This window comes from Melozone crissalis, unplaced genomic scaffold, assembly GCF_028551555.1.
Source record: "Melozone crissalis strain CALT ecotype California unplaced genomic scaffold, PUWL_Pcris_2 ptg000042l_1, whole genome shotgun sequence".
NCBI classification, from domain to species: Eukaryota; Metazoa; Chordata; class Aves; order Passeriformes; family Passerellidae; genus Melozone; species Melozone crissalis.
Window position 1 is genome coordinate 10,749,212 of NW_026535820.1, and position 24,905 is coordinate 10,774,116.

The following is a 24,905-nucleotide window of genomic DNA, read 5'->3' on the forward strand; positions in this document are numbered from 1 at the left end:
TTGTTCTTTATATATATATATATATATATATCAAGGTGTCTTAGATGGAAAGCGATCACAATATTAAAATTTGCAGAAATGTTGTGTCACTTTTATGCCTTTGCCCTTTCAGGCCAAACAGAATTAGATGTACCAGAACCAGTTCTTTTTACACATCACTCTACAGCTCTTCTGATTCGTAACATTTGCCTATTATAGCTCATATGAACCTGCTTGAAATGAATACTCTGTTAAATATCCTTCTACAAAGCTGTGTATTGTGGCAATGAGTTTTGCAGCCTGGTCACTCTGTAGCTCGCTAATTTGTGAAATATGTGCACAGACAGCAGTTTCTGATATGCAAAACAGGTGCATGAGACAGGCTCAGTGAATATCAGACATTTGTATGTATTAAGCATCATCAATTCATCTCTAGTGAAGTCCTGATATTTTAGGCAGTGAACAAACTGCTATTACCTGGTACCCCCTGTTTCTGTGGGTCTGTTAGGCCCTCAAGAGAAGCTTTTCATCTTTCCCCTTTCTCCCAACCACCCTGTGATAAAGCTCTTTGGCTCCTTTATGCTGGACAAGCTAAAAATAGTTGTGGCCTGGGAATAGACAGAGCTGTAGGCACACCTCTCAGGAGCTGAGACCTTTACAGATTGTGCTAGGAGAGGGCTGCCGGGTTCTGTCACAGACAGTGGGATCAGAGGAAGTGTAGGGGATCTTTTTGCATATTAAACATTGGGTTAAACTGCTGTCTTTTGCTCAGATCTGCAGTGGAACTTTAAAAGGTTATTAAGTCATCTTAGGCTCCCCAGAGACAAGAGCATTTTGGTGCATTGTCTTACAGCTAAGCAACAGGGATTGTTTTGGACTGTTGTGGGTAGAGAATCAATATTAATTATTTTGAAGTCTGCAATTGATGGTACACTGTACAGTACTCAGGGCAGAGCTAGTGTTCATTCAGTCATAAAGGTATATGTACAACCTGTTGTCTATATTTGAATTAGAATTTGAAGTCCATATTTGAGAAGAAACTGCTCCTGAAGCCGGAGAGGCTTAGCTTTGCAAGGAGTTTTTGGCTGCCAGATTTTAAGCAATAAGGAGAGCTAAGTCAGGATATGGGGTTAAGCTGAACATTAAAATTTTAGTCCAGGAAGTATGTAGGATTGTTTGCTTTGCTTTGTAATAAAAGGTACTGAATTTTCAAGCCTTTATCGGCATACCTGAGAACAGGTCGGGCATGTATAGAAAAATGTTCCTTTCAGCATTCCTACTATTGGTACAGTGTGAAGAGGGTAGATAGAATTTCAGAGGAGAAGAACAAATCAAGTACAAGAGACAGTATAGACCAGGAAAGGAATGTCTCCAAGTTCAAAGAAGAGCGAAAAACAATGCAACAAACACAAAAACAACTAACAAAATTCTGTTACTTTATTTTTTTTTTTTTTACTCAAGTTCCTGTGAACTGTCTTAATATTTAAAAAAAAAAAAAAGAGTTCAGTAGCTACTCAGCAAGTTACTCCAAAATTATGCCCTTGTGTAGCTGCCAAGGTTAAATTAATTTGATCATGTGCTTATGTGCTTGTCACTGCTCATACATTTGAGGAGTTCCATAAGTTTCAGTACCTCTTTTGAGAGAAATGCCGTACCATGTCTGCTGTTCAGTGTGTTCAGGTGACTAGGTGGAGGAAGAGTGAAAGCAGGCACATACCTGAAATCTTGTACAAACAGCTGTTGGAAGCTCAAACAGGAAGATCAGGGCTTAAGCTTACATCAGACTTGACAAACATTTTCTGCCCAAGTAGGTCAATGCAATTCAGGTTAAGTCAGTAGTTGTAGCTGTTTACATTCATTTGACTTAATGCTAATCCTATGGTTTATTTTTTGTTCCATTACCATATTGCAAAGAACCTTGAAGTATCTTCTGTGGAGTGCACTGCACAGCTGACTACTTGGTTTTGTACTTGTTTCTGTTTAACTTGAAGAGTTTCTTGAAGTGACCCACTGAGCAGCAGTTTGGCAGTGAATGTTTTTAAGTAAGATTAGTCTTGAGTATAGACTTCAAAGTGTGCAGTGTTCTCTGTAGAGTTTTCCTTAATGCACCAAGTAGCATCATATATCCTAAAAAACAATAGGTTTTCTTCTTTCATAGCTGCTTGGAGTGACAAAACAAATAGCTGTGGAAGAGAAGGTTCTAATAGTTGGATTTCCAAAGCACTTAAGCCTTTTGCTGTCTTTAGTATCAGTTTAGTAGCAAGTATAGGTGTAAAAGTTTTTAAAAAATGTTTATGAAGACTTCATTGTAAAATACCTCTGTGTCCCACATTTTATTCTTAATTTTGTAGTCACCTACTACAGTTACTGCCAGCACATACTTCATATTTTGATTTTCTCCAGTCTTTTCGGGGTGAAAGTAATATTAGACTTATTCTTTTCCTTTCAGATCATAATCAGTCATACTGTTTGTTTGAAATCTCCTGCTGAAATCCTAAGCTCAGCTCTGCAGTTTGAGGTTGAATTTCCTTGTGTGAGTCACTATTATACTTGGGAGAAAAAGGGAAGCTAAACTGAAAGTGGAGTCCTGTGGTTGTAGGAGTCATTGGATGGAATGAGGACAGGCAAAACACGATCTTGAGTCCATAACTGCTGCTAGGGTATTATATATTGAGTCTGGACAGGAAGGAGTAGGCCTGATACTTGATTAGTAGCCTGGGGAACTTTAAATCTCTGCTGATTAGAGCAATGTTGCTGATTTTTTCTATGAGTAAACTGAAACTGTTAACTTGATTGAAGTATTTCAGGCCTGTGTGTGCATTTGTGGTTAATTCCCTTCTATTGCCAGTCGCAGAATATTCCTTTTTGGGAAACTGGACAGCTGAATTCTAATATTAATGTGCTGCTCAGAAACTTACTGCTGTCTTCTCCCTCTGACACGAAAGAGGGAGAGTTCACAAAGCAAGGTTGTATTCTATGTATGAGTTTAAAGTAATGTATCACATTCCTGATTCAGTGTCATCTTTCTCCAAGATGATGTATTAGTGAAAATTGTGTTAGTTGTGAGGAGGAGACTTCAAATATGGCTGATTCCATTTATTTTTTTGTTATTCTGTTTTCTTTGAAACAAAGCAAGGATCAAGTAAGTCAGCTCAAGTAGCATGCATTGTAGTTGTCTATATGAAGTCAGGCTGTGTCAGTAATACAAGATAGTTAATTTTAAGATACTTGGAATTATATGGATTTAGCAGTGTCAATGAGGTTTTGTCTGGCAAATTAACTGGATACCTTGGAGCATGGTATTTAAACTGTCTTTAAGAAAGTATGCAAGTCCTTAGTGGCCCAGGAAATTAATTTGAAGTGCAAATACATTTGTAGAAATTCTGAAACGTGCAAAACTTGTGTCCCTTTAAAAGCTGGCAAAAAACTTGACTAACCTTATAACTCATTACTAACCTTTCAGCTGAGAGTTTTGCATATCTTATAAAATAGTGAAGAATAAAAATGCACTCTGATTGTCATCTCTTCTTAGCCACATAGCCAAAAAATACATGTTCAATCAATGTGACATTATTTAAAAAAAAAAGGAAAAATGTCAATAAAACACCCAGAAATTATTTAATGTATTTCACTGAAATTGGTTACAAGGTAGGTCAGAAACAGGTCAGAGGTGGTGGTGTTACACGATTGTGTGGATTGTTAGAGAAATTGGAAAGTATGTTTCCATTTCATTTTTATTGTGAATATAAGAAACTTCAAGATAGGGTTCCAGCTTCTGAAAATAAATTATGAGTAGTATGGAATGGAAAATGAAGATTGTTTTAATTACAGTTGGCTTTACTAAGTTAATTTTTTATCAAGACTATATTGAAATTTTAACTCCTACATTGTAATTTCTATTCGGTTGTGTGTTCCAGAGATGCCTAAGGCTAAAAGCAATAGCTGCATTTTGTTAACTGGACAAACCTTCATATTTCTTGGGAAGTTGCTATACTTTTTGGTGTAATAAGCATCAGAATGCTGCTTGTGCTCTTTGTGAACTGCATGTGTTTCAGTTTTAATATCAGGGAGCTTCACAGGATGTTTTTGATGAGCATTCAGCTGTGTAGAAAGTTCTATCATAGTATGCTCTGCTGTTTTTATCTTGGTCCTGGGTCAGCTGTCGCAAGGAAGATTTGACTAACTTGCCCTTTTTTTCCAGCTGTGCTAAAATGGCTTCTGAGATGTTTTCTTTTGTGTGTTTAAAAGCTTTGGGGGAAAGTAAACTATCAAAAAGTATTTCTCTGCAGCACAAGAGGCCACTTCTTGTGAAAAGGTCTATTTCTTTCACTTCCTAGAGCATTTTTTGGTTTTGAGCAAAAATACTTTCCATTGAGCAGCATTTTTGCCTACCTGGAGAGTGCAGAGTAGAACACTGTAGGTGAGTAAGGAATGCAAACCCCAAACCAAGATACCTAGGCTAGGTATCTGGCCTAAACACCATCACTGTCATCTGCTTAATGTCACCTTCTTCATACAGGGACAGTGTGTCCAGAATGATATATAGCCTTCAACTGCACTGCCAAATAGCCATGCTGTTTTGCCGTGTCTCATTCTAGAGAGGAGACTTCATTTCTCTTCTCCCCTACTCCCCTCAATGTCATGCTGTCAATCACACTTTTTCTGTTCTTGGCTTCGAGATTTTGTGTGAGAACCATTATTGAAGCTGAGGCACTTGGTGGGTGTCATCAGTAGAAAGTCTTGTGATACTGCAATAACTTGAGCCATCATATAATGCCAGGAATACAAATTACCAAATACCTAAAAAAAGTCTGTTGCTGTGTCATGTGTATTGAAAATTAGAAAAATGTTATTTACAGCATCTAAATGGTATGTGACAGCAGTGAAGACACTTGTTGATGGAAATGCTAAAGCTTTAGGTTTTCCCATCGGCGGGCTCTGCGCGTTTGCTGGCGCAGTGCTGATGGCTAGCCGAGTTCTCCATCTGCTGGTGCGAGGTGGTGGGTGCACCCCACAGGAAGAGCTGAAAGCAGCATTCCCATTTCTCAAACGTAGCAGCTGAATTTAGTCTTTACGAAACTCAGTCCTTATCTTTGTGATTTTAGTTAAATTTATTTCCAAACATATCCCAAGATAATAATGAACTTTTTAGTGTGAAATATGGCAAATACGATTGCTTTAGTCACTGCAGATTATTTAACTGAAGTATCATAATTTGGTTCATTAAACCTTCAGGTGTGGTGCAAGTGCAGACAAACAAATAGGGGTGGAATATTTTTTATTTTTATAACCTACAGTTAAAAAAATCTCTCAGGTTTCACATTTTTTGTCTAAGTTGTCCTGTAGTTTTTTCACAAGCAGAAATAAATATTCCTGTGCAGTTGAACATGCACAGGCCTGCTTACTCTGCTGTGGAGCACTAGGGTATTCCAACATCTGTTTTTTCTGCTTTAATCAAAATGCTTTTTTGCTGGATAATTGCATGTGATGACTTTTTACCTCTTTCCATTCCAGAATGTTAGTGGGAATTAGTTTTGCCTCGGAGGGAAGCACACAGCTGAATGGTGAACAGTCATCATTTCACCTCTGATTGACCAGAGCTTTAATAGCCCTCAATATTCCACTCCCCCCAGTTTATATACTGGTCATGACACGCTATGGTATAGAATATCACTTTGGCCATTTCAGGTCAGCTGTCCTGGCCATGCTCCCTCCTGGTTTTGTGTGCCTGTGCACTGCAGAGTGTAGGAAATGAAAAAGTACTTCTTGGCTTTTGGTAAACACTACTGAGCAACAGCTAAAACTTCAGTGTTTTAGCTTGATTGTTATCAACGTTATTCACTGTGTACTCTATTCACCTAGGAATGATGCATCAAACTTCCTATTCTCCTGTCTCCTAGTCTGTGTTGCTATTTTACTGGTAATTCATGCAACATTAAAAATGTTAGTATCTGGATTTTGAGTTTCATAATGAAATAACTGCAGATAAAATACAGATCTGAAGGAATTATTTTGAAGTGAATATGACTTATTGCAGTGTGCTCTGTAGAATTACACTTATGAGCTGGCAAGCTGTTAAAAATTTCCAGGTACTTAAGGAGGTTTTATTCCTCTAGTGAATGTGGCAGGCATTAGGAGGGGCTCAGATACTTGGAGGGCTTTTTTTTTGTTTTGATTCCAGAAGAAAGCAATGTGCCATTGTATCTGCACTAGTATTCTGTTTCAGCTCCAAAGTGAACATCTGAAAAGCATCTCTGGGACATCATCCCTTCCTGGGCTTTGTTTCCCCCATGGGGTGATCTTAGCAAATGGAAACCAAGTTCCTTTCAAAATTACCAAGCTAAGTTGGTACACGCTCAAGCTGCTGTTGGACACTTAGCTCTCAGGGTGGGACAAGAGCTCACCCAAAGGCAGTTCTGTCCTGTAGGTGCCCCCTCAAATGTGTGACATGGGTGAAGGGTTCTTACTGTAGGATTTGCAGTGTCTAGCAAGCAACGCAGCATAAGGGTTTGCTTAATGTAGACAGCCCCTGCTGACGTATAAAGCCCATGTTTCTGGGCTTTGAGTTAAAAATCTGAGGGGCAGAATTTTGATTGAGTACTAGCTGTCCTGCATCTTAGTTCTGCTTCAAAGTTATCCACTACTAACAATATTGCATTGCTTGCTAATAGTTGTTAATTTCTTTGTTTTGCAGGAAATTCACTTGTGATGTCCTTCTGAAAAACAGCTGAGACTCCATTACAAACATACACTTTTGGGAAAACGCTGCTCCTAATGTATTTTGCAAACTAATTGAATTACCACAGAAGTTCAGCATGGGAGGAGCTGTGAGTGCTGGAGAAGACAATGATGACTTAATTGATAACTTGAAAGAAGCTCAGTACATTCGTACAGAGAGTGTGGAGCAAGCCTTCAGAGCTATTGATCGTGGTGATTATTACCTGGAAGGGTACAGGGACAATGCTTACAAAGACTTGGCCTGGAAGCATGGAAATATACACTTGTCAGCACCTTGCATTTATTCTGAAGTCATGGAAGCACTGAAACTTCAGCCTGGATTGTCTTTTCTAAATCTGGGTAGTGGAACTGGATACTTGAGTACAATGGTGGGATTAATATTAGGTAATTATTAATATTAGGTAACCTGAACGTTTTTATTTAAATATAGTGGGTTTGAATATTTTAGAAGATTATGCAAGCCCTGTAAAACCTTACTTTTACTTCTTTAACAATGACAGGAACATACATAAGGCTGGCTCTTTGAGATGTGTTGTTAAAATAGTTTATCTACAGGCAGTTCACTGGTGCTCTAATTTGGTGACATTTCTTGGATGTTTTAGAAGAGGCAATTCTTCCTGCATTCTGTAGTTTAAAATTCTCATTTGAAAGGAGCAGTCCATATTTTTGTTTAAAAGGGAAAGGTAGAGTGGAACAATTTTTGAAGCCTAAAATTTTCATCTGCATTTGCACTCTATTTGTGCCTTTGCTGTAGGTTACTGTTCTGATCTTCAGTTTATGGAAGGGAAAATATAAATTGTAAAGATTAATTTATTTCTCTTTAAGAAACTTAACTGAAATATAAATCTGTGTCAGTATGGAAACAGTTATTTTAAAATACATTTAATCAGCGCCTTAGAAAATTTTGGGATGTAGACTGATGAGACTGTTTAATCAGGTGTGTAGGTTTTCAATAGAATTTTAACACACTGGCGCTGTGTTTTTTCTTGTTTTCAAATACATTTCCTATATGAAAAAAGATGGAACTAAATATTGTTGCCTAAATTAAATTTCAAAACCCAGAGAGAAAAATGCATTAAATGTCCTCATGCCCCACATTTAGATTACAGAGCACATGCACCAACAACTATTTTTTTTTACAAATTGTTTTATTATATAAAACAGCAGTAGTTATTTTGATGTGTATTTTTTGTAGAATCTGTTTTCTTGACCATACTGCATGCAGCTTTTCCTTGGTTATAGAAATCTTGCTGACAGCTAATATACATTAATTTATATATAAAACTTACATTAATTATATATAAATACATTAATTTATATATAAAACATTAATTTGTATATAAATTAATTTTTACATTAATTTATATATAAAACTAAGGTGTCAAGAGTCAGTTTGTTCATTTTCAATTAATTAGTTACTTTCTGTCATTTATTTATTGGAAGGAAGAAATTATGGCTAATAGTGCATAACAAACATCATTTGTTGGTATCTGCAGTATCTTTTGTTCTAATTAATACTAATAAATATAAGAGTTACTAATAAATAAAAACTGTTTTGTGGAAACAGGAATTATGGTCATTCACAGGTAAAAATAAGGTAAAGCTATCTACTCTCGTAGAGTGTTGCTTTTCTCTGTTTGGGAATGTTCCTAATTGAGAGTAGATATTTTTAATTGGATTGTAATATTTTAAGTGCAGTATTTAAACAATTAGTAAATATTGCAGCATTTTTTTCTCAAAAATGTTTCTTCAGGGTAGTGACTAATGGTGCATGTTTAATACTGTCTTGTGGAAAGCTTTGTTACTTCATTATTCTTTCTTAACTAATAGGTTAAAAAAAAAAAAGACATTTATGTTTATTGCACTTGATTCTGTATACTGCATTTGTATCTCTGTACTTAAACCAATTTTGAATGGCTGATGAACACTCCTGGGTTTGGCCTCTCTGTATTAAGCAGAATTGCTATCCTTCAGAATAGTATATGCAGAGTTGAGGGAATTAAACAGGAAAAGACTTGTCTTCTACATCGGGTGAGGTTGTCTGACAGCCCCTGAGGAGCACACTTACCTTGCAGATGTTCCCGAAAAGGCAGCTCAGGTGCTGATGGTCCCTAGCAGGGCTTGAGCAGCCTGGAGCCACAACTGCCTAGCTGCTTAGAGAAGCAGACTTTCCATGTTTTGAATGCTGTATCCTGTCACCAAAGTCTTAGTGTTGTAATGTGTTTTGACTTCTAGGCTGAGGCATCGAAGGTATAAATGCAGTTTATGTCTTTATTTTCTTACTGTATTCCTTCTGATAAAACTAGTTACATATAATAATTATACTTAAGTGTTTGTTTTAAACCAAGGAACAGTTGCTTTAACGAAGAAAAATAAACAGATGTCATTTTCTGACAACTAAACCATACTCGTTTTTAAAAGCTCACTTTTTTTTTCAAACCTATTTCAGCGTACACTGCAGTGAGGAGCAGAACCATGTGGGTTTTGACAGTAGTTGAGTATCTTTCCATTTGACAATGTAGTGAGTAATATTTCTGCCACATTGGCAGTGTCAAAATGACTAGGTTAAATTATCAAATAATCTGAAACTGGTGATCGCTTCCAAGTATAGCAACATACTAAAAAACTGCACACCAATCCACAGAGATTAAATTAACTGTTGCTGAAACTGTTAAAGTATAAACAAAGTTCAGACTGGGTGGAATTGCTATCTCATTATGCTGAAAGAGGCCAGTTGAGTTCAGAGAGTAGTGGAGATGTTGGTTTCACATTTTTAGAATAGCTGACTCTGCTTACATGTCCAGCTGTGACTTTCCCAGTGAGAGAAGAGAGCACATTTCTCATCTTTCCATTTAGATTACAAATGCTGTGGTGTATGATGATGTGGTAGTGTTCTGCATTCATAGTTTTAATTTCAGGTTGTTAGAGCAACTGATGCTTGTAGAATTTTTTTAGTTGCTTTCAAAGTTAGGTACTTGAAGGAATGTACATGAGAATTTTTGACCAGATGATGTTTATGCATTCTTAATTTACTTTAAATTATGAGGTTAAAGGAATTGTTATTAATTTTTAGGTAAAGAGAACTTACCTTGAATGCTGCTGTATACTGTAGAGCTGTTAGAAGCATCACAGCCTATTATGATACAAGAGAATATTAAACAGCTAGAAAGGGGATTTCCTATGCCAATGCTTTTTTTTAAGTGACCAATAATAACATGAATTTACAGTAAAAATGAATGTGAGCAGAAGGTAAATGTTTTCACGAGCTCTAAGAACATCCCTTGTATGATAGCTAACTCTTGCCTGCAATCAATGGGGTCTTAAAAGCACTTCTAGTGGTTGCCTGGTGGATTAGTGGATTGCTTTTATTTCACCCAGCAGAAAATATTCTAAACTATCTTGAGTTGCAATTATTGATCAAGTTAATGGTATATAGCTATATGTTGTATTTTTGTTGCAGTAAAACAAAATCTCTCTTACTAACCCTAGGTCTGTTTTGGTAATCTCTGTCCTAGAAAAGACAAATTGAATTCTGTTTCACTAGAGTAACATCATGGAGCTAAATATTTAGGAAAGATTTAGAATGCTGTAGAGGATATAAATATAAGTTTTGTCTAATCTTATTGATGTTTACTTTCCCTCTTTTCCTTCCCTCTCCCTTTTCCAATTCTATGCTCCAATGACTTAAGACCCTAGGCTATGAGTGCATGTTAAATTTAGAATCCTTAGAGCAAATGTGACTGTCTGATTCAGATTCCTTCCTGATGTGGATAATTCTCATAATACTGTCTCATGATTTCTTCTTGTTCCTGAAATAATAGCATTAACTTTTGACACACAGTTTGACTTGGAATTACACTTGGATTTGATCACAGGAAGGCAATGCAGTTGTGATGGGATTGTGATGAGTGAACATAATGTGTGGGCAATTTCACTGTTCTTGGTGGAAGTTAATTATTTGTATTAAATTAAGAACAAATTTCTGATTTTGCAGTCTGCAAAATAGAAGAACATATGCGGCTAAGGGATATAATTCTCAATTTCTAATTAGTCATAGAGAAACTATGAAAAGTTTGCCATAAGAAAGCTTTAAAGTCTAAATACCAAAATACAGACTGAAATTTGTATTTGTTGTGTTCCAAGTAAGTAATGTTTTGTAAAAGAATTTGCTCAGACTGTGTTCAGTGTAGTCAGCTTATTTTCTGCATGCTTGCAAAGAAAATTTGTTCTGTAATTGTTGTAGTTCAGTCCCTGTTCTTTTATCAAACCTTTGGCCTTTTACCTTCCTTTTTAAGCATCAGTAATGCAGATGCAAAAAATAAGTTTGTCTAGCAGTGTTTGGAGACTTCTGTTTTATGTGGTTTTGATATTTTTACACTATAGTGCTGTTCCATGTAGTTTTGCTGTGCTTAGAAAGGAAACATCACAAAAACACGCCATGCTATTTTTATTTACAGGGCCTTTTGGGATAAATCATGGAATAGAGCTTCATTCAGATGTGGTAGAATACGCCAAAGAAAAGTTGGAGAGCTTCATAAAATACAGTGATAGTTTTGATAAGTAAGTATCTAATTTGTCTGACTTGCTTTGCAATAACATTTTTGGTTTTAAACTCAGTGTGTCATTGCTTATGAACTTAGAGGGGGGAGAAGAATGGCATCACACAATCAAAACCTAAAACTTACAGTTTGTGGCTCTACTTCATGAGGTAAGTTGAGGCTTAAGAAAGCACTCTTTGGAAGTATGGGAGTATTTCTGTTGTGCAGTGCTTAGCAAAGTGGATTTCCCCGCATTTTGGCAATGTGTATCCATACACGGGTACGTGTGTGTGTGCACGTACATGCATATATGCATTTAGGAGAGTGACATGGTATGTGGGTGTCTTTGCATGTATGGAGCAAATTTTATCCATTAAATCAGTTTTTATGTAGTTTTACATAATCTCTCTGTACAGTATTAACTTTCTGTTTAATCTACCCACATTGATCTGACATGAGTAATTTTTTATGATTGCCTTCGTGTTTGCTTCCTGAAGAGGTGGACGTCAGAGTATTCATCTATGCTCGTAGCACTACTCATTTTTACTTCAGGGTATAACTCTGGATTCCAGGGCTTTGAACCTTATTGCTTCTACCTACCCAGCAATTTTATATTATTTTAAGTTGGCCTTAAGAGTATTGGGAGTCTCTGCCTCTGTTAAAGAGAAAGCAAGGGCTGTTCTAGCTAGGGCTGTTCTTTGTAAAGACTTCTTTGCTTGCAGGCAATAAATTCTCCAACAGTGGTCATAAGGTAACTTCTGGAAATGCGAGAAATCTTTAGAATTTTAGAAGTAACCTAAAAATTGCACATTCTACACCTCTTTCTTCTCCTTTAGGCAGGAAAGAAAACTTTTGCTGTCCTTTTACCTGTCTAATGTGCTTTATGACTGCCATGTTCTTGATTAGGTTGGCTGGAGCTCAATCCACTTTTTCCCATATCCAGACTTCAGGAGCTCTTGTCTGACCACAAGCCTTTCTCTTCATGCTCCTAAGTAAGAGAAGAGTATCATCCTAGTGTTAACTGTATCTGAAGTAAATTTTGTAATTCTAATACTAGCTACATTATTTTAGTACTGTGTTAGCCCAGTAAAATAAATAAAATCATGTAGGAGACCATGTATATCTTTCATTACAATTGTCTTAGTTTTAATACAAGCATTTATGTTGGCCGAGGTTAATCTATAACACAAGCTAGAACAAATAAAAATTGATTCAGTGAGCAGCTTTGTGATGCAGTTTGTGTCTTAAAAAAATGTGCGTGAAATACGATAATTTGCGATCACTGCTGATACTGCATTAATGGCTCTGTTAAGTTAGCTGTATCTGCTAGCTAGTGAATCCTGGCACATGCCTTGTGCATTACTGTAGGTGTCTGTACAAGACGTATAAAACTGGTTTTGATTGGAATGTCTTACCAATCAGGTGATAGGCTATGTACAGAAATTAAAGGAAATTGGAGTAGCAATGAAGTTTTGTCATAATTGAAACAAAATTTGGTTAGGATAGTTTAGTAAATGAATAGCAGAACCCTGGGGGTGTTGTTATCACTTCAAAACATGCAAGAACTTTGGAAAAACAAAACAAAACTGTTAAATATAATGTAAGTAAATGTCAGTGTTGTATGTGTTCCAAAGAATAGCACTCTCCTCACCAACATAAGAAAAATTACACTTCTGTGAAAGTGCTTTTTTATAGAAACCTACGTGTAATAGCTGCAATTCAGCTGATACAATAATGGTTGCCTGGTTGGATTTTGTGTTTTGGGGGGAATTCCCAACTTGTCTGCATAACTGATTCTGGCTGATTGCTTTCTTTGTAAATCTTCTATATTTTAATGTTGTTTATGAAGATGATGTATGGGTTGTTGTTTTTTTTTCCTGTGGTAGGGTTCTTTTGTATTTTTTTCTAATGTAAGTATTAAAATCACATCTGGAATTTTAAGCTGACTCTCAAAGTAATGTTTTCTGACTCAGTAAGTCTGATTTTGCTTCTTGTTTCAGTAACTTTTTCCTGCATCTTCGTTTATAAGTGAAAGATTTTTACCCAAAGTTATGGGACTGCACCATCTGAACTTAACTACTGCTTTGGTCAGCTTAGTATTTGGCTGAAAGACCACCCAGGGAAGAGATGTGTGCTATCTGTCTGCTGCTCAACACTGGTGTATTCCAAGCAGGAGTCCTCACTGTTTGAAAATAGATTACATGGCAGACTGGTATGAATGAAGTTAGTTGTCTCAGTGAATGTGTGTGTGAAAAATAACTTTGACTTGACCAGCAGCCTCCAGCAAGGTACCCAGGGGACATAAAGAGCACAGAGAGTATGATGTGTGTTCCTGGCAGTTATGGAGTTATACAAATGGGAACTTCAGTAAAGCTTTGTTTTGCCACTTCCCTGCATTCTTTCTTTAGTGTTTTGAGTTCTGCAGTCTGATTTGAATGTTCTAAGCATTCTGCTTTTGAAACACAAAGCACAACTTTAAACTTATGGGTAGGTACATGGAGAGATTCAGCTTGGATCATAAATAAACACTTGGTAACTTTGTTCCTTTACTTGGAGTAATAGGCAGTTGGTTTTGCATCTGACTTCTGTGTGGAGGTGGATCATGATGATTTAGGTGGGTTTTTGCCTAATAAAACAAGATGGAATATTTCTTTTATGGCATTTGTATGGGGGAATGTTCCAGTGCTGTGTGATACAGTTTAACTTGCTTTTTTGATTCCTGATAATAATGTTGAAGTACAATTACAAGTTTACTTTTCTGTGATTCAGGTAAGGTACTTCACCAGAAACCTGACAGTATATAAAATTAGCATGTCCAGAAGGATTTGAGACTCAGCCTAAAGGGAGGGCTGTCTGTCTCTGATAGCTTGTCTTATCTCAGTTTTGGCCTCTGGAATTATTCATCAGAAGAAGAGTTCTCAGATACCTGTTTCAAATAATTTCAGTAATTACTTGTATCTGTATCCATATCCCACCAATCTATAAAAACAGTTTTCCTCTAAATGGAGGTGGAGTTGTGCATTCTGTAAGATAAAATGCTGCCTTGATGGAGTTGATGTGTGTTTGCCAGTAAAAGCAAAGGAGAAGTTTTTTCTTGAAAACATCTGCAAGTGTCATGATGGTTGAGGTACAAAGATTTTAGGTATAGACTAAAGAAAATTCTTTGTGTGTGGAATACATGTAAGGCTCTCTTTCATTCTTGAAGCCTTCAGAGAATGCATGCCAATTAAGGGGAAAAGAATCATTCCTTAAGAAGGCTCTATCTAAAACACGTATGTTCAAGTACCAGGCCCCGCTTCACCTGTTTATTGAAGGGGAATGTGTTGTCTTTTCTGCTCCCATTCAACTTCTAGACCTAGAATATCCAGCTTGGAGAGAGAGCCACAGGGCAAGGCTAGGTTGCCCATCTTCTAGCACCCTATCAAAACCCAAACGTGGGTAAGCTGGTGAAGTCCCTGCTGTGAAAGAAAATCACCAACCCTTCTCAGGATCAAAAGAATCCACTTCAATGGTAAGTGACAAGAACCCTAGTACTAATTCTGGGATAACTGTTATGGGTGAAACTTCTTCCTGAAGTCCTGTAGGAGATTGTGTTGAACATCTTCCAGTAGAATGTTTTTCTTCATTGAAATGTAAGGCTACTGGTAGGTTTCTAAAGGCTCACTTTTAAAATTAAATAAGGTTTGAAAGGTGATTCCCTGGTGTACACACAAAGAAAACAAGAGCTCCTTCTTGCTGGTCAGCTGGCTAGTGATTGCAGTAAAAATCTAAGCAGGAAAAAGGAGACTGTCTCCAAAACTTACTGATTACTTTCTCAGTTTAAATATTACTGATAACTTAATTTCAAATAGTGTAAATAATGCTTTTTTAGTGGTGAGTGAATTCTTGTTGAGATTTAATCTAACCAGAGCAACACAGACAGTGGAATTCTTTGATGCCAGAGGTTATGTTAAACAAAAAGGGAAGGAAAATAGGGGCTTGAAACACAGTCGTTTTATTTATTTAGAGGTATGAGGGAAATACTACTTCTTGTTCTTTATCTTGTAAACCAGAAGGCTCCAAAGACAATCGAATCTACTCTTACCTGGGAAGGACCTAAACCTACATTTTCCAAGTATTTGATAGTAGCAAAAATAGATATTCTTGCCCTGACAACAAGAAATGAAATACCTTTAAAAAATAAATCCTGTGTAGTGGACACTGCCCTTGGAAAACTCTTATGTCTGCAAGTTTTGATAGTACTTAAAAATTTTCTTACGTTAAAACAAGTGATGACAATATTTGGTATATTGCTTCTATAAAAGGTGTTTCACAAAAAATCCACAGTAGAAAATACGACTTTTTCAACCTATAAAATAATTTTCTGCTTCAGTAAAAATAGAAAGAAAATGCTTTTCTTGTTAACAGATAAATCTTTCTCTAGACTTTTTCCATGAGTATCATAGGGCTTTTACAATAAACTGAACTGACAATTTTTTTCTTGCTTCCCTATGCCCGTTCACTTTTCCTAATATTCTCTGTGGAATTGCTGAAAAGTATTCCTTCAATTACTTTTCATTTTACTACCAAAATTTAGGTATAATATAATGAAGTTATATTATTAAGGTTAAATTTTATAAATCTGTGTTCCAAGAAGAATGTCATGAGTCATAAGTATTTTTAAGAACTTTGACTTTAAGATGTTTGACTTTTTCTTCAGAAGTAATTGATAATGTGCTTTGGTCCACTCAATGAAACTGATGATAATATCAGAAATAATGAACAAGATATCTAAGAAGCAGGACAGTTTTATTCAGAGATGGAAAAATGACGAGTATAAGGGACGTAGAGATACAGATTTCCCGCTATCTCTATAGCATTGCCTAGAAGCTGAAATCATGTCCAGGACAAAAGTATTTAATAGAAATTTTACCAGCATCACTGTTGGCTATTACTGTAATGCTAATTAAAATTACTGTTGTAATTGGATGTAAGGGACTTAAGTTCTCACTGTAGACTTTATTTTTTCAAAGATTTAATATTTTAATTTGTTTGTTTTCTAGTATACCTGCAAAAGATACCAACAATACTAGTGGGTGAAAGGTGTGTAACTTCTCAACAAAACAAGCTAGAAATACATGAATATTAATTTATTGAGGAACCAAAGACTAGTTCAGAGAGCTTGGAAAAATACTTAAGATAGATAGAATAAACAATGGAGAAAAAGCTTGAGAAAAGGTGGAAAGAGCTTGCCATCTTGGCCTGATACTGCCTCACTTCATGGGAAAAGAATAAATACTCTCTAAAAATTGTTTACCTTTATATCTAAAGCACTTTCACAGCCAAGTGAAATGAGAGAGACTTAATAGAAATCAAAAAGTATTTCATTAATCTGTTGCATGTTCTTGTGGCATGTTATATCACATAAAGCCATATGAATATTCATCTGCTGTTTTCAAAGAAGAAAAGTTTTGAAACCTGAAAAATTTACTAAATTTTCTGAAAATTTCTTTAAGATTTCTTTCAGCAAATACATCAGTGTTTAAACGTTTGGTATTAGGAATGCTTGGAGTAAGATTTAGGAAATTGTTGTTTGATATAAAGGAGCCTCTGAGATTGTATTTTTAATGCAACTGCGCAAAGAAGTCACACCATTCTAGGTTAAATGATGTGTAGTTTTTCAGTCTTTGTCTTTAAGACAGCATGGGAACTTATTCTACAACTGCCATAGCTTTATGCAACAGTTTTTGGGTTTGTTTCTCTTCACCAACAAATGTGCCAGAACTGGTGGAAATTCTGTTTCCTTCTTTCCACTCTTCCCATTTTTGTAAAGTATAGTCAGCAGTATATTGGAAGTAGGGTGAAAGTGCATTAGTATATGGGACAAAAGTAAGTGTTACTTCCTCATCACAGCAAGGAAAATTGTTGAATGTTTTATCAAATATTTTCAGACTCTGCATTTTGCAGATTCATTTTAATGTCTGGTTATTAATGCGTTTGATGGTTTAAGGGTATTTTGATGTAAAGCTAATTCCATGAGTTCTTATGCTGGATTTTCTATTCTGTTTTGAAATATTTATTAAGATACGTTGGTTTGGGGTTTTTTTTTTTTCTTCCCCCACAAAGACTTGTGTGAAATTCTTTCTTCTAATGTAGTGTCACGGTAGTTCACATGACAAATGTTAACAATTTGCCAACCTTTTCTTATACATTATTAAAGTTGAATGGTAGTCCTTTGTGCCCTAAATTTAAATAAATTTAAATAAATTTTGTATTGGAAAGGAATTACTTAAAGCAGATTGATGGTACTGAATATGAATTCAGGCTTTTAGAGCTTTGAGTTGACCAACTAAAGGAAATGTGTATGGATGGGAAAAAAGCATACTAAATTCATGCTGACGTGGATTTACTTTCTATAAGGGCTGTAAACAGTAAGCTGAGACATGTGAGTGTGGTTAGTAATTATGGAGATAGGCAGAAGTGTACTGTCAGATGATATTTTGATGTGAATGTAGTAGTTGAGAGGTGTAAAATGTAGCTGGAGTGGTGCTAGTTTTAAGAACTAAATAATTCTTCTTGTAGACAAAATAGTTTTAATGGTTCCCCCATATTGCTTTTTAAAATCTCATAATATATTTTACTGTTTCCTTCAGATGCAAATCTGTGGATGCTGACAGGTTTGGGTTTTTTTTTTTTTTTCCTTCAAATTACTTGGTATTTTTCCCCAATGTTATTGACCTTGTTCTTTTTTCTAAAAAAAAAATCAAGTATTTTTGCCACTTAAAACAACAAAAAAGGAGAGAATGTATATCTCCTTGCACCTCGTTTCATCTTCGCAAGACATCAGCATAACATCCTGCAGTCATGGAGGTTGTATGGGTAGAAGAGCTTGGCCCAAGAAGTGCCCTGTACATATTCAGAGCTGAAGTAATTAAAGGTAGGGTTCATGGGTGGTTGTCGTATTAGGACCAACCCTAAGTGAATCCCCTTGTAAAAAATCCCTGCTACCATGGTAGGTTGGTGTTACACTCTCCAGCTTCATTATTTAGTATTCTGCTATTACACATGTACTAGATTGGTGGATATGGATACAAGAGCAACAAACTTAACCTCAGATCTTTGCTGTAAATGTTTTAAATGGTTGTTTATTTTATTACCGTAGTAATATTTTGTTGTGTTGCTAACTATAGGGAATCTAACTTAAAAACATGGGCAGTTACAATCTATTACTTGATTATTTTCTTAAGTTTCTACAGCAAAGGCAAAAACGCACTTTAAATTCTACAGATTTGCCTTTTTTTTTTTTCTTAATTTAGCTGGAAGAAAAGTACCTTTGCCTTGAACTTGAAATGCCCATTCCATGCAAAAGCCTTACATGCTTGGAACTGCTTGGTTATCTTGGGCCATTGCTACATGTGATATGTGTGTGCTTAAATTTATTCTGTGACACATGTTCGTTTAAACAGAGATTTTCTGTTGCCATGTTGTCTGTAATGGGAACTCTTAATTTCTGTTTTCTTTGCTGTTGGTTCTCTTGCAATGAAGATAGCAGATTCAACTGAAGAACTTGAAGTGACTAAACTTTTCCAGATAGTTCCAGCACTTTTTTCCCCTTCTTTTTGTTGTCTGGTGTGTGAAATAGTTTTTTTCATGTTACCAGTATAATCTCTGTAAAGCCACCCTGGTCACATGGTAGAGGTGAACAAACATTAAAGAACATTTGGCAGTTTTTAGTTACATTTCAGCTTGGAATTAAACAAAATGTTTAAGTGAAATACTAGCTCTTCTTGATAGTTATAGTATATGTTTGTCAGTACTGCGTGTTGAAGCAATAAAGAATTTTATTTTCATCAATATTAATAAAAGCTCCATGTAACACAGAATGAAGTGTAATATCTGGTCTGTTTTGATACCCCAGATGCAATAGGAATAAAAGAAACTTTTTGGATCTAGCGACAATTAGTGCTAAAAGAATTGGGGTTTGATTGTTAAAAAATGGAACTTGACCTAATATGATTGAAACTACGTTCCTGCTGTAAGACTAACATGCTTGTGATGTGCCTGGTAGGTATTCTAAATACCAAATACTTCCTTGTATTTGTAGAACCTTTGTATTTAAGTTTTAAATAATTTCCTGATCAATTGATGGGATCTCATGTACCTGAGTAAAACCAATTTAAATTTTACTTTCTTAAAAATTGCGTAGGCAAGTTAGCAGAAAGAATTTTCAGAATTATACTTCAGTCTGTGTTCAAAGACCATCTCTGATTACTGGGTTGGAAATACAACAAAATGTTACATATCTTTATCAGCTCTTTCTGATTCAGAGGTTTGTGTATAATCAAAATCATCTTAAGATTTAGAGATCTGGGAAAGAGTCTTGCTGCATCACTAGAGAGTTCTATGTTTCATGGGAGTGCGGAGGGGCAAGATTCACTGTTCTATAACAGCTAGTCCATGAAAAGTCCATGATGCTCTACCAAGCAGGAAAGCACTATGCTTTTCTTGTATTTCTGCTGTATCTGGTATGAGTCACTGTTCATATCCTAACACATGAAACAGTTATTTCTGAATAATTCTGTGAGAAGCACAAATGAAGAGGAATTGGCTTTTAAACAGGCATGTTGCTGTTACCAGAGACAGTTTATCATCTTTTCCTCCCTTTTCTTCTACCACCTACTTTTACTTTTCTGGATAACAGGGAATTACATGTGGCAGTTTGTGAAGTAGCAGCAGACCAGCAGCTAGCAGCTGGGGGTGAGCATTGCACAGCCAGGTGAGCTGATTAGATCTCATTTGTCATCTGACATGGACTAAAGAGGTGTCTTCAGAAATTACATGTAACCTAGTCCATAAAGTGTTTAGTTTTGCTGCAAGAAATGAGTCTGTCAGGAGGACCGCCTGTTGACAGACTGGGTTGAAACTAACTGAAAAACTATGTGGAGGAAGAAGGTATTTTTTGAAGTAAATGGAATAACAAATGAGCACCTGTTGTGGTCATGAGCTTTGTGTCTTCACAAAACTCTGCTAATAGTGTGGAGGGAGCACAGTCCAGACAATCCGAAGTGCCTGTAGACAGAGTTAGTCTCTAGTGCTTAACCCATCTTACTCTTACAAGTGTATTAAGTTTGATTCTGTGTCTTCATTTGGAATTTGTGCCCTTCTCATTGCAAGCTGCAGAGCTAAATGACCAATTATCTTCAGCTTTTACTGTATTAGTAAAGACTACTGTGGATTTTTGTCCTCAGCTCATGTATATTTTGTGTCTGGGGAATGTTTCATGGGATTTTCTTGTGTCTTGTATTTCTCGGATAGTTTGGCATTTCTCCTTGTTTTAAGAGGGTATGACTGTTGTATTCATGAGCTTTTACAGTGGTTTCTAAAAGAGGAAACAGGATTATCTGGTAATAAATTTGGTAGGTTTTAAAGGAGCATTCTGAGAAGGTAAGAACTTGTGAAAGTTGTGGGGGTGGGCAGGCAGGGAGGCCATCTTCACTTTTCTAAAACTAACCAAGGACTCTGTCAAGATTTAAAAATGCCTTTTGGAAAAATACCATCTTCACCCTCTCTCTGCCCCCTCCCCCATCCTCCTTTACTTTTTAAAGTACTTTGCTCAGTCTTTCAAATTAAATTGATGTGTTAATGCTTGTTTTAAAGTGTAGGTAATGTGAAATGAAAACTATAGCAAAAACTGCCTGTTTGACCTGGATGTGGAATGTAGACAATGTAGGAAGGAATATGATAGCCCATGTGCTTTTGGAATGAGATTTGCTCCTTCAGCAGATTGATCGGTGTCTTGGATTTCATTTTCTGCCTTGTCAAATGTATTTCTAGATCTTTCTGTGTTAATCTGGAATTATTTCAGCCATGATTCTGGCTCATCTAGCTTTATCTTCTCAGTTTGTGCAACAAGGCAATTTATCCCTACTCCACTTCCATCTCCCTTTTTTATCTTCAATTGGCCAGTGTTGTTAGTAGCTTTCTTTTTTTTTCCCCTCCCTCTGGATTTGGAAGAGCAAACATGGACTGTTGACTTCAAGAAGTGCACGAGAGAGAACCATGCAGTAATTGTAAAAAGATTATGGGTTTGGTCTGAGCTAGTCAAAGAAAGAAGCATTGGAATATTTTCAAGATCAAGCATCCCATCTTGGATAGAAAAATACACTTCCAGCAAAAATTTCCATTTCCTGATTTGTTAATGGCAGCACTCTAGATGAGAAAGTCAGCCAAGCCTTACAGACTTCATCCCTAAGCAGTGAAAGCTGCCAACTTTACTGTAACTGAAAAAATATTGATTTGAATGTTGTCAGGTATTGTACTGGGATTTGCTAATGCTAGCCAAGCAAAAAGAAAAATTATTTTCCTTTGACGGTCAGCCATAAAGTTCGTAAAGTGGCTACGTATATTTGTAGTTGCTAGAAAAATTCATTCCTTCTGGATGCTGTTCGAGATGCATTGGACTTTAATACTGCCAGATGAAGTTTATGAACTTTTTCGTGAAACAGCAAGGGTGTTAGGTTTTATGTAATATTTTTTTCAAAAAAAATCATAAATCCTTTCAATGAGCTACTTTGTAACCTCTCCTTTTATATATAAAGTGCTTGGGGAAGAGGTACACTTATTCGCTCAATGAATTTTTTTACAAAATGGTAGATTTTATTATGGTGTTAACAGCTAAAGCAGTAACATGCTTCAGAGCTTTAAAAAATGTCAGAAAATAACAGTGTTGTGGCAAATTCATGCAGCTTTAGCAATAAAGTACTTCCCTGTACATTTTTCCTTTGGTGTTTTATGCAGTGACAGAGAGCACCTACAGTCCTTTCAACTTGTGTTATATACTTTGGTCCACTAAAATGCCAGTTGTGTTACTTCCATTTTCTGAAGAAAATGAAATGTTTCCGAGATAAAGAATCTTGTATTTTTTGCTTTGTGTGTGGTCAAAAAAAGTCAGACTTTTCCACTGAATTACTTTTTGGGGAAAAGTGGATTGGGCTCAAGGTGGAAAATTGGGAGGTAGAGAAAAAAGAGCTTTTAAATAGACCCTAACTGATAGAAAATTGAGGGGAGCTGCTAGAAATGAAACTTTTCAATGTTTATTCAACAGCTTATTGTTGATAAACATACTGTTTTAGTAGCAGTTGTACCATATAGCTTAAGATTTCTTTAATGTACTTGCTTGTAGTTAGGAAGGTGGTGTTTTGAAGCTTTCTCTGTTTTGCATAGTACATAATTGTAACTGCAAGAGTTTTTCCTTCAGTGGTCCCTGATGTGGCAGAAAAAAACCAGATTACTTTCAGAGTAATGTCTTAATACAAACTTTTAAATGATATATGCTAATCATTCTTCATGATATAAGGGAAGATATGAAATATATTTTTCTGTCTTTATCTGGACTGGCTTTTCTTAAAAATCCTAATTTGAAATGTGTCCCCTCTTTCTTTTTTTCTTCTCCTTAGATTTGAGTTCTGTGAACCTGCCTTTGTGGTTGGTAATTGTTTGGAAATAGCCTCAGACAGTCATCAGTATGACCGGATTTACTGTGGAGCTGGAGTCCAGAAAGACCATGAAAACTACATGAAAATTTTATTGAAAGTTGGAGGCATTTTAGTAATGCCTATAGAAGATCAGGTGACTTTAGTGACACTTTCCCCTTTTTGTCTTCTAGTATGAGAAATATGTAATTTGAAGAATGCTTTTGAATATATATTTGACTAAGTTAACATTCAGCTAATATCTTGATTTGATGTATTGTTGCAGTTTAGCAGATACTAATCTTTTTGATGAAGCATTGAACATTTTTCCCTTAAATTTGTAGGAAAGCATCAATATCCTGCTTTTAACAGTCTGTTTTATGCTATTTCCTGTGTGTTATACCAGAACTGCTTTGAAATCTCCCTGCCACACAGACATTTTCAGTCAGTACTTCAAAACAAACAAACCACCTCTAAACCAGGAGAATGGATTTCAAAGAATACAAAATAGTTATGACTAGTGGGACATTGCAGAGGGAGGAAAAAAGCAAAGGAAAAATATGTCTGTATTCACAGCAGTTTTCAGTTTTGCTTTATCATATTAGATGTAATGCTATTCAGACAGGGGCATATTATTTTAATAATACTTCACACTTTTATCACTTTCCATTCTTAGACCTCAAAAGGCTTCTCAATGGTAAGTATTACTCTCCCTGTTTTACTAATAAGGAGATTGAAGAAGGCACATCATGTGACTTAAGTTGATGTCCTCCTAAATACAGATAATTGCTAAAATTCTTGTTGATAAGCATGTTAGTTACTTTACTTCCAAAAAAGAATTCTCACTTTTTTGATCTGCTTTCTTAAAATACCAAAGGAATTTAAGCGTAGCTTGCGTTATTCTGTTCTATAAATAATTCCATCATTTATTCAGCTAGGATACTGTCAGTTGAAATTGATAGAATTCAGCTTAAAAGTAGTCACAAATTAGGAGAGAAATTTAAACCGTGACTATTTTTACCTTATATACAAGTGGATAGGGGCTTAGAGCATATAAAGTATGAGGAGCAGCTACAAGATCTGAGATAATCTGGCCTGCAGAAAGACTCTAAGGAAATGTTCAATTCCTGTTGTCTTCCTGAAGGGGTGGAGAATTTATGTGGTAGACAGGAGTCCAGTTCTCCTCACAGGTGCAGAGGATACTGAAAGAACATTACAGACTGGCAGCAAGGGAGCTTGCTGCCTGCAAATAAGGAAGACAATCTTTCATAGTAAGAACGGTTGAAGTGGGTTACCTAGACAGGTGGGGAATCTCAGTCCTAGGTCTTTTTTCACTTAATCAGAAAAGCTTCTGATTTAACTTTGAAATTGACCCTGTTCAAGGAGGAGGGTAGGATTCCAGAGGTTGCTTCCAATCTAAAGTATTCTTTGATCTTTTGGAAAAATGAGAAAAAACAAAACTTACCTTAGTTTTTACCTTAAGGCCTTAGTTTTCCAGCTGCATCTCTTCCCATTACAAAGGAGCCTTATTTAGTTCTCTAGTGACCAAGTGATATTTCAAGGATTATCAAAGTCCTTTTTGTTTATAAAACAGCGTTAATTCATTAATTTTGAAGAAAAAAAAAAAAGGCAGCGTGTTTGAAACCAATCTGAATAGTATTGACTATGACAAAATTGTAACCAGTGATCTATTTTGGTTTTGTTTTGCAGCTAACACAGATCTTGAGAACAGGACAGAACACATGGGAAAGTAAGAATATCCTTGCTGTTTCATTTGCTCCACTAGTGCAACCAAACAGAAATGACAACGGCAAACATGACACTGTAGGACTGCGTAAGTTTGTGCTCCCTCCCTTTGGCTCGCAGGCATGTTACAGTGCCTGATGTTGGAAACTGAGAGGCTATGCTGTAGAAACATTCCATTTAGCAAAGCAGTAGCTCACTGATTTTTTGTGCTCCTAGTGCATGGTCTGTGTTGCTTCACAGTTAATATTCTGAATTTAAGGTAATAATTTAAGTGATAGAATGCTTCCAGCTTCTTTTCCAGCCACCTTTTCCTTTTAAGTTCAGTTTCTCTATTACAGTGGTATAGATAAAATAGCCAGCTAGTATTAACATCCTTCACAGTGCTAACTTTCTTGTGGTGCGCCAGAAAATTTTTTTTTCTTCCCCCTGAAATGGAAGGAAGAGGTCTAAACTG

At 36.1% G+C, this 24,905-nt stretch overlaps 1 protein-coding gene across 2 annotated transcripts in view; it reads left to right on the plus strand.

Moving 5' to 3' along the window:
- Positions 1–24,905, plus strand: part of PCMTD1 (protein-L-isoaspartate (D-aspartate) O-methyltransferase domain containing 1) — a 40,742-nt gene that overhangs the window by 10,581 nt on the left and 5,256 nt on the right. For both annotated transcript variants that reach the window (XM_054284607.1, XM_054284608.1), the window contains exons 2-5: positions 6,674–7,101; positions 11,175–11,277; positions 22,691–22,862; positions 24,416–24,539. In XM_054284607.1, coding sequence (XP_054140582.1) covers positions 6,795–7,101; positions 11,175–11,277; positions 22,691–22,862; positions 24,416–24,539 — 706 coding nt within the window. In that variant the 5' untranslated portion in view covers positions 6,674–6,794. The remainder of the gene's footprint in view (positions 1–6,673; positions 7,102–11,174; positions 11,278–22,690; positions 22,863–24,415; positions 24,540–24,905) is intronic.